The following is a 13,145-nucleotide window of genomic DNA, read 5'->3' on the forward strand; positions in this document are numbered from 1 at the left end:
GTAACGCAAACCACTAACACCTTTACTCTATAGGTCAACATGTTTGAAATGTCATTACAGGAAAATGAAAAAGATCAATTATAGATCATTCAGGTTTAAAACATTTATTTCATGTTATAATAAAGTACAATTCAAATGTCAGCTGCACTTCAAAAAATAAAATAACACATGAGATCAGACATTAAATATTTGCTGAAGAACATAAGACAAAAGTCATGTGCATTAAAAAAAGTTTGGTAATAAATAGCAAGAAATTACTGATCTTTTCACAAAGCTATATATTTAGTTAAAAACAGATACTAAAGCTACAGTATATTTAAAAGCAGTGGCGGCCGGTGACTTTTCTTTCGAGTGGCGCAAATTATAAATATGTGTTCGGAGCGTCGTGTGTTGCTCGTCATGTCAAAATATGTGTTTGGTGCGCATAGGTGTCATTTACACTGGGGACGCTGGGGACCACTTTTTTGAAAGCAATTGGTTAAAATGTTCTGAAAAATCAAGCAATACTTGGGTGATTCTCACGAAACCATTGAAACACCACGGCACTAATGATTTTAGCTTTAAAATGTGTAATATAGTAACATTAAAAAGCATCAGAATTAACACAATACTGTGTTCTACCTTGCACAATGTGTGATTTCAACATAAGAATTTATAATTGTAAATTTTATCTCATTTTCTGCTGAAATTCTCATTACCGCAATGTGTCCGGCTGTGTTTGAACATGCGTTATGTTGTAATTTAATCAAATTAACACAAAAATATTAAGAAAAAAAATAAATGGATGTTTTGCTAGACTACTTTAGATGACAGAAAAAATATTTACTGAATATTCATGTATAATAATAATGAAGAAAAATTAGGAAAATGATGTGTCCATGCCTGATGTTCTCATCCTCCGCAACACTTTTTGAGAACAGTTTAAGCACACATACAGAATTTTAATAAAGTTTGATTTTGAGTGACCAAGCACATGGACCAGTTACTTCAAGATGGCTACTAGGTAAGATCATTTTTTTACAGTTAATTTGAAATATTGTCTTGTCAGAATGCTTACACGACATTTTGATTATCATTACCGCAACAGATGCTTATTAAATGTTAATTTAATTAATAGAAGCATAATACTGTGATTTTAAATGCATGTGCAGAATCTCCAAATTATGTTTTTTTCAGGTTTGTCATGTCATTTTGAAAATATGTCAGTGTTGATGTTTTCTGACTGTTGCGGTAATGAGATTTTTTAGGACTAATTTTTAAAATTATGTTAAAAAAAGTGTTAAATGATAAGTACAAGTTTTTAAATTAATGTTCCCATTTACTCTAGACTTTGTTTTTCAATGTCTGGTGGAAAAAAAAGTAAATTTAAGCAATTTTTACATTTTCATGCTTGACATTTTTAAAACCAAGTTTTCGTGAGAATCACCCACTTGTGCGACTTACGACTGGTTTTGTGGTCACATTTGTTGCGTTGTATGCTTATGGTGTGATTTCTTTTACATATGTAAGGAATTTCATTGTAATCATCGACGTAATACGCTGCTGTTTTTTACAGTATGGTGCTTTGGCACTGTTCGGTTGAGCTGGTGTTTCAGGGACTGTTATGCTGCGTTTACTGTGGGTTTACACCAGATGCGAGTTCAACGACATACAAAGTCAATGCAAAGATGCGATCAGATGCGTCCTCGCGTGGGGCGATGCGAAGGACGCGATATGGGCGGCACTTTTGCCGTGAAAACTGCGCTATACGCCTCAAACGCGTCTTAGGCCAAGTTGTTAGCATGACACAAAGTTAAATCCCATGAGTAATCTAGAGCAAGCAACGCGATGCGATTGCACGCTTCGCGTTTGGTGTAAACCCACAGTTACACCAGCCACGGTAGAGGCATCAAACCCGAGTGATTTCAATGTTAAGTCAATGTGAAGATGCATCGACGCGCGTCTGGAGGTCTCGCGGTGTGGATGAGGAGTTTGGCGCGGCAGACGCAATTCCGCCTCATTCGCGTGTCTAGTTCGCGCGAATGGCGCGAATTGAGGGTCTAGCGCGGTACGCGGAAATGGTGCTTTTTGTGCATTTTGCGTTTGACGCGAATTTACGGCTGACGCCCGAGTTGAATTTTTTTAACTTTGGCGGATTTTCGCACTGCGTTAACCAATCAGGAGCCTGCTTGCTGCTGTGGCAGCAGCCCCACCCAGAGTCACTCATTCAACATGAAGGAACGCTTGATATCGTTCGTGAGCAGTCACCCGGAGCTATACGACACAAGTTCTTATTTCTATAGAGACAGGAATAAAGAGGTCCTCGCTTGTACACATTTCACTTTTGAGTCACGTGACGTTTATTGACCCACGCCGTTTATTTTCCCCCTATAGTAAGGTGACCAAATACAAACCGATAACCCTCGATAAATGCACAATCAACATCAGCCATCTTGCAAACAGACAACCGCATAGCACTTGCCCCTCCCACAAGAAGCGGATTTTGCCTCTGACACGTGACAACTGCTTGCTTTTTCCGCCCGTCTACTTCGCTCTAGACGCCCAAATGCATTCAAACTGTTCAAGAGGCAAACTAGGCGCAGTAGACGCGATTTTGACGCTTCAAATGCGGTTGGTGTAAACGCAGCATTATGGTACATTCCCACCAGCTGCGGTAGAGGCGGCAAAAACGCGCTATTCGCGCCTAGTTGGATGCTTGAACATTTGAGTTCACTCGCTTCATTCGTGCGTGAGGGAGGGTCTTCTGCGACTCTGCTGAGACTCCGCCACTCCGCTCGCTTCCTGTAATAATGTCACTACTTCAGCAAGGTCCTGATTGGTTAACGCAGCGCAGAATTCCACGGAAGTTCAAGTTTTTTAAACTTGCGTGTTTCCCGCGGCATCGCTCAATTCGCCATTACCACGTGTGCTTACCGCGTGTACCGCGCCACACAATGCCTAATCGCGTCTTTGCATTGACTTAACATGTAAATCAATCACGCTTGCCGCGTCTACCGCAAACCCTGCATTACATGTGCAGTCAACATTGTTGAGGGTTTTATGCAGAGTATTTTCGTGTTGTTGACTGGCCTACGCTATGCCCATTTTTGATGCGCCGTTATTCATTATTTTTCCCATCCTGCTGTAATGTTTTTTCATCTGATCTTTTGTCCCCACCACTTTCCAACACAAACTGACGCCCCTGTTGGTCCGTCATGTGAACAATGTGCATCACGTGCAATGTCCAAGTAAGTGCCTGTTGCACACATTCCCAAAAGGTTTATGATAAAAGAGACGCTCACGTTCACAAAATACTTGCAAAACACTCATTTAACAGTCAACTTTGATTACACATGAGATTACAGTAAGCGAGTATCTGGCAAACGCGAGCGTACATGTAACTTTATTCATAAACTCCTTCAATGCGTCTGCAGCAGACACTTAACGGGCTACATACATGTTGTGACGATCTTCGCATCGTGCGCCCTCGAAAAAGGAGTCACCGGCTGCCACTGATTAAAAGTATAATTAAATAAAAAAAATTTTAGCGAAACAAACATTTTACGTAAATCAAGAAAAGCCACTGAGCAGAAGTGAATGTACTGGTGTCGTAGTATAGCCAACAAAAATTGCTTCACATCCCGTACAGAGGTAGCTTGGCTAGGGCAGTGCAGTGGATACAGTATAAACATTTTAAAGGTATTCACTAAAAAATTTTAATGAAAATTGGTCGTTTTGAACCCAGCATGGGTTGTTTCAGCATATTAATGTTGGGTTATGGGTCAAAAAAAAAAAAAATTGGGTTTGTCCCTTATTAACCCAACGCTTTAGTGTAAACATAATTAATCATCAAAATAAAAAAAACAGGAACTGCATCACACGCAGTACAAGATTCTGACAGAAAACACACACACACACATCACATATTTAAAGTCAATGATCTTTAGAGGTTTACAGTTCTTGAGGTCAATGCTGACAACAATCAGTAAAGGTCAATTCACACGGATCAGTCCCTCCAGAAAAACATGATTATGCGATCGCATAATTTAACGCCAAAAGACGCATCTGTTAATCTGTTGGGTCAGTTTGAAACCCCTGTTGGCAGTTGTTGGATCAAAGTAAATGAGACTTTAAAATGTTGGGGTTTGTTGGAGTTGGACCAGTGTGAATTGGCCTTTAGATCCCACTGTCCTGCTGTTAAAAGTTAGGTCCTTTCCTATAAGGATCGTCCTGAAGACCATAGGATTGATAACAAGACGAGGGGTCACAAACACCCATTGATCCTGGAGACCCACGTTTGCCTGGAATGCCTGGTGTGCCAGGTTTGCCTGGCGGACCAGAAGGACCAGGATATCCCTCACCATCATTTCCACGTGGGCCTTGCAAACCTGTGAAAGACAAAAACAAAGCACTTCAGAAAGTTCATCTTAAAACAAATCATCATACAAGTATCAAGTATCATAAATGACTTTAGTCGGATAAAGGGATCTATTGGTGCTATTTACCTGCTGGACCAGGTGGACCTGGCAACCCAACTTCACCGTGTCCTTTGGCACCTTTCATACCCATCGGCCCAATATCACCTGTAAGGAGAACATATCAGTGCCAGTTTTCGATCAAGATTTCCATATAGCAACTAAAAGTCAACCTTAAATGGCGTTTGCAATACAATCCCTGATAGCAAGCGCATGTGGGCCACTTTAGGCAAAAATGCGGCACTGCTGGCCTCTGACCCGAATAAAAGGGCTGTGAACCTAAAAAGGCTCACATGTAAAATAGCAAAATATAGGGCCAAATATATCAAATCACATGTGGGCCTTTTTAGGCAAAGATGCTGTGCTCACGGCAACATGTCATCTGAATATGAACCAAAAGTGGCCCATCCGACAAATAGTGAATATGGCCCAAATATCAAACAACAAAAATGGGCCACCTTTGGCAAAAATGCTGCACAACAAACACGGCCTAATCTTGGAATAAACCAAATGTGGCCCTCACATTTTGCAGCAAATGTGGCCCAGTTTTTTTTTAAACATATCCAGGCCGGTTTTGGCAAACATGTGGCACAGTAATTGGGTGGCCATTCGTGCCAGTTCCGCCGGACACGTCCCGAACATGTTTTCGGGTTCGTTCTCCGGAAGTCGCGTTGCTCGGCCGCATACGTCATTGAGGTTCTCACATTTCAGTTAAAATATATTAGAAAATTAAGATTTATTTCTTTTAAGACACAATCATTGTAGTTTCATTCATACCTTGAAATGTAACGGTTGTTTTTCTGAAATTAAACCCGAAATATTAAACCTTAACGATGTATGCGGTCGACCAACGCGACTTCCGGAGAACGAACCCGAAAACATGTTCGGGACGTGTCCGGCGGAACTGGCACAAATGGCCACCCTACACAGTAACCACCAGCTCATGTGGGTGTGTGTCTAATGTGGCCCACATATGATTTAGTAAATGTGTCCCAGTTCTTTAAAAACATATCCGGGCCGGTTTTGGCAAACATATGGCACAGTAGGCAACAGCTCATGTGGGTGTGAGTCTGAAGTGGCCCATATATGATGTAGCAAATGTGGCCCAGCTGTATAAAGATGCATCAGGGCCAATTTTGGCAAAGATATTGCACAGTAAGTGAGTCTGAAGTGGTCCACATACCCAGCTAAGAGAGAAAAGTTCTAAGAACGTTCCCTGATAGTTCCCAACTTCCCAAAAACGTTCTGCCAACAAAAAAAAAAAAAGTGTTCAGTTTTCTTGACGTTCTCAGAACGTTTCTGGGTTGTCTGAACGTTAGGGGAATGTCACATTTTACCATTTTTAAACGTTATGACAATGTCATGTTTTAATGTTCACACAATGTTTAAAACAACAACTGTTTATTATATTGACTTGTTTGATTGTTATGTAAATGATAGAGAAACATTGCATTTTATTATTTTATAAAACATTATTTCTGAATGTTCAGTAAATATATTGCTGTAGAAAACACATTTCACTTATTAGGTTTAGATGTTGATGTTTTGTTTCATTTTAAGTTACCATTATTGTGATCAGTGTTTGTTTTAGTTGGATCCTTGACTTATTTACTAGTTTTTCCCTGGTTGCTTTACTTTGTGTGTATAAAACACATGTTTACAGCTTAAATACATTCATCTTTATTAAATTACTGTGGGAAAGACAAAAAAAATTCTCTACGCAACAATCAACAATAATAAATGATGCATAATTTAACCAGGAACACATTCAATTATTAAGTAAATTTTCACATTTAAAAAATGCATAGTAAATGAAAGGGAAATACATATTATCAATCTGTTGAAGAATAGTAAGTGTCTCACCTTTAACCCCTTCTGGTCCCCTCCTTCCTGGTGGACCCGGGTAGCCTGGAGCTCCTGCCGTGCCAGGGTCCCCTGGTGATCCAGGTGGGCCCTTTAAACCAGGAGAGCCTGGATCACCTGGTGGTCCTTTTCTGGTTTCACACTGTTGGCAACTTTGCTGTCCCATCACCTGAAGGAGCTGTGGCAGCTGATCTGTTAAAGATTCATTTAAAGCAATATTCAGAAAAGACAATATTTTGGTCTTACTATTGAGCTTACAGTCTTGGGTGTGTTATGTTATGTGTGGTTATTCACGAGCCAACAATATGTGTGAGTATGCACACTGAATGCTTCAAGTAAAACATGACTGACTTAAAGTTTACCCAGATTCCACTTTGCATGTAACCACTTTCTGCAACTGCATTTAAAGGCGCTCTAAGCGAATCTGTGTGACGTCACTTTTTGTTGATGTTTGAACTGTTTTCAAACCATCGGAGCGTAGCTAACTCCTCCCCCTCCCTTACGTGTTTTCATGAACTCGCCCAACCCCACCCTCAAATCCTTCTTGTCGTTTATTGGCTGGAACACTTTGTTATTGTTTCTGGTGGTAGGTTTGGCCACTTTGTTGTTATTGCCGTTTGTGAAGCCTGGGGTGTCTACAGAGATCGCGTTTTTTTACAGTTTGATTAGCGGACAGGCAGCAAGCAGATAGCGAGGAGATGTTTGCTGTATGTATCAAAAAAATATTTTATGGTCTAAAATGCGTGAATTCGCTTAGAGCACCTTTAAGGGATAGTTCAGAACGTGTTTTGAGCGGATAGGGGGCGTGTACACCAGGACATTTATGCCAGCGGCCGGCATATGTTTTCTATTGTTTCCAATGGAACTTTGGGTGAAAAGCTTAGCACGTCATTGTCACTTCTCACTCGGCTGTCCAGTCACAGTGGAGGAAGGGCGGGACAAACATCAAATTAACCAACCAGCACTTCGTTCAATGACTGATTAAGAAAGCAGAAGTATCATAACAAGCGCTTAGCCGATAAAAACGCTGGCAAGCACCCACAGTTGCGTCCACCAAATGCTTTGGTGTAAATGGTCCCTTAAAAACCTGGGGAGGACTTTAGAAAAGAGCAGTGGGCTGCGTTTCTTTTACAATGCTAGCCACTAACGAGGCAGCTGTCCTGTCAATCAAATATTAAAGCGTGAAAGATTAAAGTCATTCGATTGGACAATGGAAAAACGTGTATGACACTGGTCGCTTTTCTGTGTGGCACGGCAGGCAGCAAAAAACATATTTTTTACAAAATGACATATTGTTATTTAGAGCGAGGAAAGCGATGCTTCGTGTTTGGTGTGTACGCAGCATAACTATGCATGATTGCAATTTTTTTGCTCAAGTTTCATTTTGATTGTCTACTTTAACATGTCTTATACTCTAAAAAACTAGACTAATCCTGTGTTATTATTTGAACAACACATTACTTTTAACACATTGTCACTTTTGGTCAAAATCAACACAAAATGACATGTGTGTTAAAATGACACAATGTGTGAAACAAATATAAAAAAGTGTGAAAAAAATTGAAAATAATAATAACACATCCTCTTTTTTGTGTGTACTGAACCGTCCTGCTCAGCATCACAAACATCTTCCCCAAGTACAAATCCTGTCACTAGTATATTCAGTGCAATTACGTGTAAAAATACATTTGCTGTATTATGTAAAACTGTGTTGAATATACAACATACAACAGCTGTCACGGGGGATGTACCCTTTCAAAAAGCCTAAAGGGTACCTTATTTTTCGGTCTATAAGCCGCGTTTTTTTTCATAACTTGACTGGTCCTGCGTCTCTCAGTATGTACTAATTTTGACATTTATGAGGCAAGAGACAACATTACCGTCTACAGCCGCAAGAGTTCACCATAGCTGTTTCTGTATTTATGTAATTCAATAAATTCAGTGATGTGGAATGACGAGTATGCGAACTTTACGCTAGTTGGATTGTTCGGTTAATTTAGACTATTCAACCTTCCAGGTAAGTTCTGTATGCAATGGTGGTTTATCGTTTAAATAACTGCTAATATTACTTTAACGTACAGACATCTATTCAGCCTGCTGTTCTGTCTGCTTTTGTTTAATTGAATAACTTAAATGTCTGTTCTTCGGCTTGGATTTTATAAATAAATGCGATGTATAGTCAGTCCACTGTGACTTATATATGTTATTTCCTCTTAATGACGCATTTTTGAATGATGCGGCTTATAAAGTACGGTACATATCTGTACCTAAATGGTACATATAAGGACCTTCATAAAGAAGGCTTTGTACCTTTTTTCTGACAATGTAAAGACTAACTTGTGATAGCTTTGATAGCATAATGTCTGTTATGATAATAGCAGAATTAATAATAGCCGTTTACTGATTCATCTCCAACATTTCCACATCATGCCTAGAGACAAATTTATCCAATTTAAACAGAACTGAAAGTTGCTCCCAACTCGGCAAGACATTCATCATAGAGTTAACCTTGCACGCAAATATTATTTAAGCTCCCTGGGTTGCAACGACATGCTTCATCACTATCACACGCTCTTAACAGCATTGTCTTGTCTTTTGTTTACACGACGGGACGCGTTCTGGAAATGTTCCAACTATTAGGTCCCCATTCGGGGAGCGATCCCATACAGGACCAATTCCAAGACACCATAAACATGAAAGTTACATCTATTGTGGTTGAACCTACTTTGCAGCACAGATGCACAGATCTTCATTAGCTGTTCCTCTGAAGGTGGCTTGCCCTGTAACATAAAATTTTAATATTTAATAAATATCACACAAGTTGCGTTCTGTCCTTTAATCATGCTCATAGCAAACTGCATCTTACAGGTTTCCCTGGATAACCTGGAATTCCTGGTTGCCCTGGTAAGCCATCAAGACCAGAAGACCCACGAGATCCAGGTGGCCCTGATGGACCCATGTCACCCTTTATCCCATTCGCCCCTCTGCTCCCGGGATCCCCTGATACACCAGGCTAAAAGAAAATCGGAAATATTTCAGGGTCATTGTTATGAACAGTGACAAATTGATCCATATATCAGATATTTCAATTGTGATATACACTCACCTAAAGGATTATTAGGAACACCATACTAATACTGTGTTTGACCCCCTTTCGCCTACAAAACTGCTTTAATTCTACGTGGCATTGATTCAACAAATGCGCTGAAAGCATTCTTTAGAAATGTTGGCCCATATTGATAGGATAGCATCTTGCAGTTGATGGAGATTTGTGGGATGCACATCCAGCTCCCGTTCCACCACATCCCAAATATGCTCTATTAGGTTAAGATCTGGTGACTGTGGGGGCCATTTTAGTACAGTGAACTCATTGTCATGTTCAAGAAATCAATTTGAAATTATTTGAGCTTTGTGACATGGTGCATTATCCTGCTGGAAGTAGCCATCAGAGGATGAGTACATGGTGGTCATAAAGGGATGGACATGGTCAGAAACAATGCTCAGGTAGGCTATGGCATTTAAACGATGCCCAATTGGCACTTAGGGGCCTAAAGTGTGCCAAAAAAAATCCCCCACACCATTACACCATTGCAATAAAGCTTAACTAAACCCCTGGTCAGAGCCTGACTCCACCCACTGGCAATATTTGAAAAATGCAAGAAAAGTGGGCAGATCCCAACGGAAATAGAGGGGACGAACTAAGCTCGTACCAAGTGTGTGGTGTGATCGTAACAAGGACGTGGTGAGCTTGAACCTGTTATTTTTTGGACCCAACATCCAATAGAAAAATTCAACTGCAGTAGCCACCGTTCAACCTGAAGAGGGCAGCACTCAGACGTTTTTAGACCATATATTGTAGTATTGAAACACTTTATATCCAATATTAAAAAAACTTACTAAAATCAATGAACAGCACTAATAAAGCATTACTTTTTAATGAGAAATTGAACAGGTGTTCCTAATAATCCTTTAGGTGAGTGTATTTCTGTTCTATTTTAAATTACTGTTTTGTTTATTATATTTAAAATGTAGTCATGGTTAGGGTTGAGAGATGTTACTAATGATAGTATTATCATGAGACTTGTTTAGCGTGTGGCTGGGGAAGTGAAAGACCTTAAGATTATGACTCAACAGGAAATTGACAACAACATTTATGTTTAAAGATTTCATACCTCTCCTTTGTTTCCTTTGAATCCCGGCTCACCCTGTTGACAACGACAGAGGTTTATTAAAATCCGGTTCAAATCTGAATTTGAATGCATAATTTGATATCCGACAATTTGTCATGTTTACTGTAGATTTGTGACCCTACCTGTGAAAATCCAGCTAAAATTATATTTTTTGTGAATTGCTGTTACCGTATATCCTACATAATGTCAAGTATATAACCTTGATATCTTTAATATTGAGTGAGTAAGATCACATCAAAGCTCATCGTTAGATTATGAAACTTTAACCTGGATTTCACAGACAGGGTCACAAATTTGTATTGTCTGAAGAAGTTGTGAGTTCTGCTCGCCTGTGCAAAATCTCACCGCCATTATGCTGAGTGTTGTGGGTTACAGGATGAGGATCTGTGGTTAATACGTGTTTTTTTTTTTTTTTTTGTGCTTTAACACATTGCTGTGCAGCTATATGCTAAGTGTTTTCACAGCTCTGCTGGCACTAGCAACACCAAGGTCACAGGTTCAATTCTAACACAAGCAAAACCACCAGTGTTAAATTAAATGGTGTATACGTGTATACATTTCTTTGATCTGATAAACACAAAGAAAAATTTCCATAGGAAGAAAAAGAATCCTACGGAACTGAATGGTGCTTCTGACCCTGCTGAAAAAACAATAAAACCATTACAGGAAATTGTAATGGTTTCCATTAAAATACCAATAGGAACCATTAGCTTTTACCATTAAAACCACTACACTGTGGCGTGTTTTGGGCCAAATTCCATTAGAACCAATACAGAGAACCAATACATACCATTAGAGACCAACAAAAACCAATCCACTGGAGTGTGTTTTGGGCCATATTCCATTAGAACCAATAAAATTCCCAATAAAACCAATTAAACCATTAGAATTTTCTGTAATTGTTTTATTAGCAGGGGATTGGTTCGGTTACAAACGTTCCTCAAAATATCTTCCTTTGTGTTCATGAGGGTGAGTAAATGATGACAAAACCGTCCTTTTTGGGTGAACTATCCCTATAACACACTCTTAGGGACAGGTTTTAAATTAATCCAGGACTAGGCCTTAGTTATATCAGGACATTTAAGCTTACTAAAAACAATACTGGTGTGCATGTTGGACTACCAGCACATCCGGGAACTTGACTGTAAATTTCGTCACCGCCCCTTTTTGGGGGAAAAAAAACAGACCTTCCATTGACTTCCATTCAAAATAGCGGAACAAAGCAATGTTCGTACACAGACAGAAGGCGTAAATAACTTATGAAATCACTCAGATTAAACATGTTGAGTAATTATCTGTCCACCCTGCTTGCCATAGAGCGCGAAAGATACATTAACACATTTAATTTGGTCAATATAAAAACATGTCCCTTTCATTCTCACAGCATCAAATTTGTGTAAAAACGCTATCCAGTGATTGCTGGAAATATCGCTAAGCCAGTTAGTTGTATGACTCGACAGAAAAGTGCACTCATTACTCTAAATATAAAGACATAATATATAAATACGAAGTAACTTTCAAATACAAAGTAAAATCATTCACTTGCTTCCCTGTTGACTCGATGAGGTACGAGTTTAATGTCCGGGTAAGACACCTCTGGCCAATAGGGAGCGTTGTTACACAAATTTGATGCTGGGAGAATGAAAGAGACATGTTTTTATATTGACCAAATTAAATGTGTTAATGTATCTTTCGCGCTCTATGGCAGGCAGGGTGGACAGATAATTACTCAACATGTTTAATCTGAGTGATTTCATAACTTATTTACGCCTGCCGGCTGTGTACGAAGGTTGCTTTGTTCCGCTATTTTGAATGGAAGTCAATGGAAGGTCTAGTCTGAATTCCCCCAAAAGTGGGCGTGAACCTGTTCAGAGACATTCTATGACGTTGCGCCGGTTCTGCGTATGTTGAGACAAAACAACAACACTGATGGCAGCTCATTTGCATTTTAAAGGACACACCCAAAAAAGGCACATTTTTGCTGACACCTACAAAGTGGCAATTTTAACATGTAATAATAAATTATCTATGGGGGTATTTCGAGCTAAAACTTCACATACATACTCTGGGGACACCAAAGATTTGACATCTTTAAAAAAAGTCTTGTGAAATGTCCTGTTAATAATAAACACCTGCTGTTGACAAACACAATCACTGACGAAAAGATTCATAACAAGTCGGCACCCTAACAATTAGATGGGCACTTGATTCTTGATTTCTTGTTTTTTTATAACAGCCAAAGAAGCCAAAATTATATTTGTTTGCATGTTGATGCTGATATTAGTACCATGATTTAATCATTTTCCTCGTCATATGTATGTGTATTCATTTTAGACTTCATTTTAACACAGATAATATAAAATAAATATAAAATAAAAATATAAAAATGTAATACATTATCTGTGGGATATTTTAATCACATAATACAGCAATGTTGTGATGGTTTCTGCGAAAAAAGGAAACAATTCACTGATTCAGTGCTAATCTGTAACATACTGGATTATTAACACTGATAATGCAACGCTGGGAGTTTTGCTGTGTAGGTGTTGCCAGAGATTAACTAGTAAAGCATGGGGCTGCTTTTAAGGTCAAGATCATTGGTTCGATTCTCAAAACATGCAGACGGTGATAAAATAAC

At 39.2% G+C, this 13,145-nt stretch overlaps 1 protein-coding gene across 1 annotated transcript in view; it reads right to left on the reverse strand.

Annotated features, from left to right (window-relative positions):
- Nucleotides 1-26: 26 nt before the first annotated feature.
- LOC129441667 (uncharacterized) overlaps nt 27-13,145 on the reverse strand; it is a 58,667-nt gene continuing 45,548 nt past the window's right edge. Inside the window, exons 25-30 of the mRNA XM_055201337.2 lie at nt 10,490-10,522; nt 9,184-9,330; nt 9,043-9,097; nt 6,318-6,509; nt 4,485-4,562; nt 27-4,367 (exon numbers count right to left, since the gene is read on the reverse strand). Coding sequence (XP_055057312.2) covers nt 4,177-4,367; nt 4,485-4,562; nt 6,318-6,509; nt 9,043-9,097; nt 9,184-9,330; nt 10,490-10,522 — 696 coding nt within the window. The 3' untranslated portion in view covers nt 27-4,176. The remainder of the gene's footprint in view (nt 4,368-4,484; nt 4,563-6,317; nt 6,510-9,042; nt 9,098-9,183; nt 9,331-10,489; nt 10,523-13,145) is intronic.

This window comes from Misgurnus anguillicaudatus, chromosome 2, assembly GCF_027580225.2.
Source record: "Misgurnus anguillicaudatus chromosome 2, ASM2758022v2, whole genome shotgun sequence".
In the NCBI taxonomy this organism is placed as follows: Eukaryota; Metazoa; Chordata; class Actinopteri; order Cypriniformes; family Cobitidae; genus Misgurnus; species Misgurnus anguillicaudatus.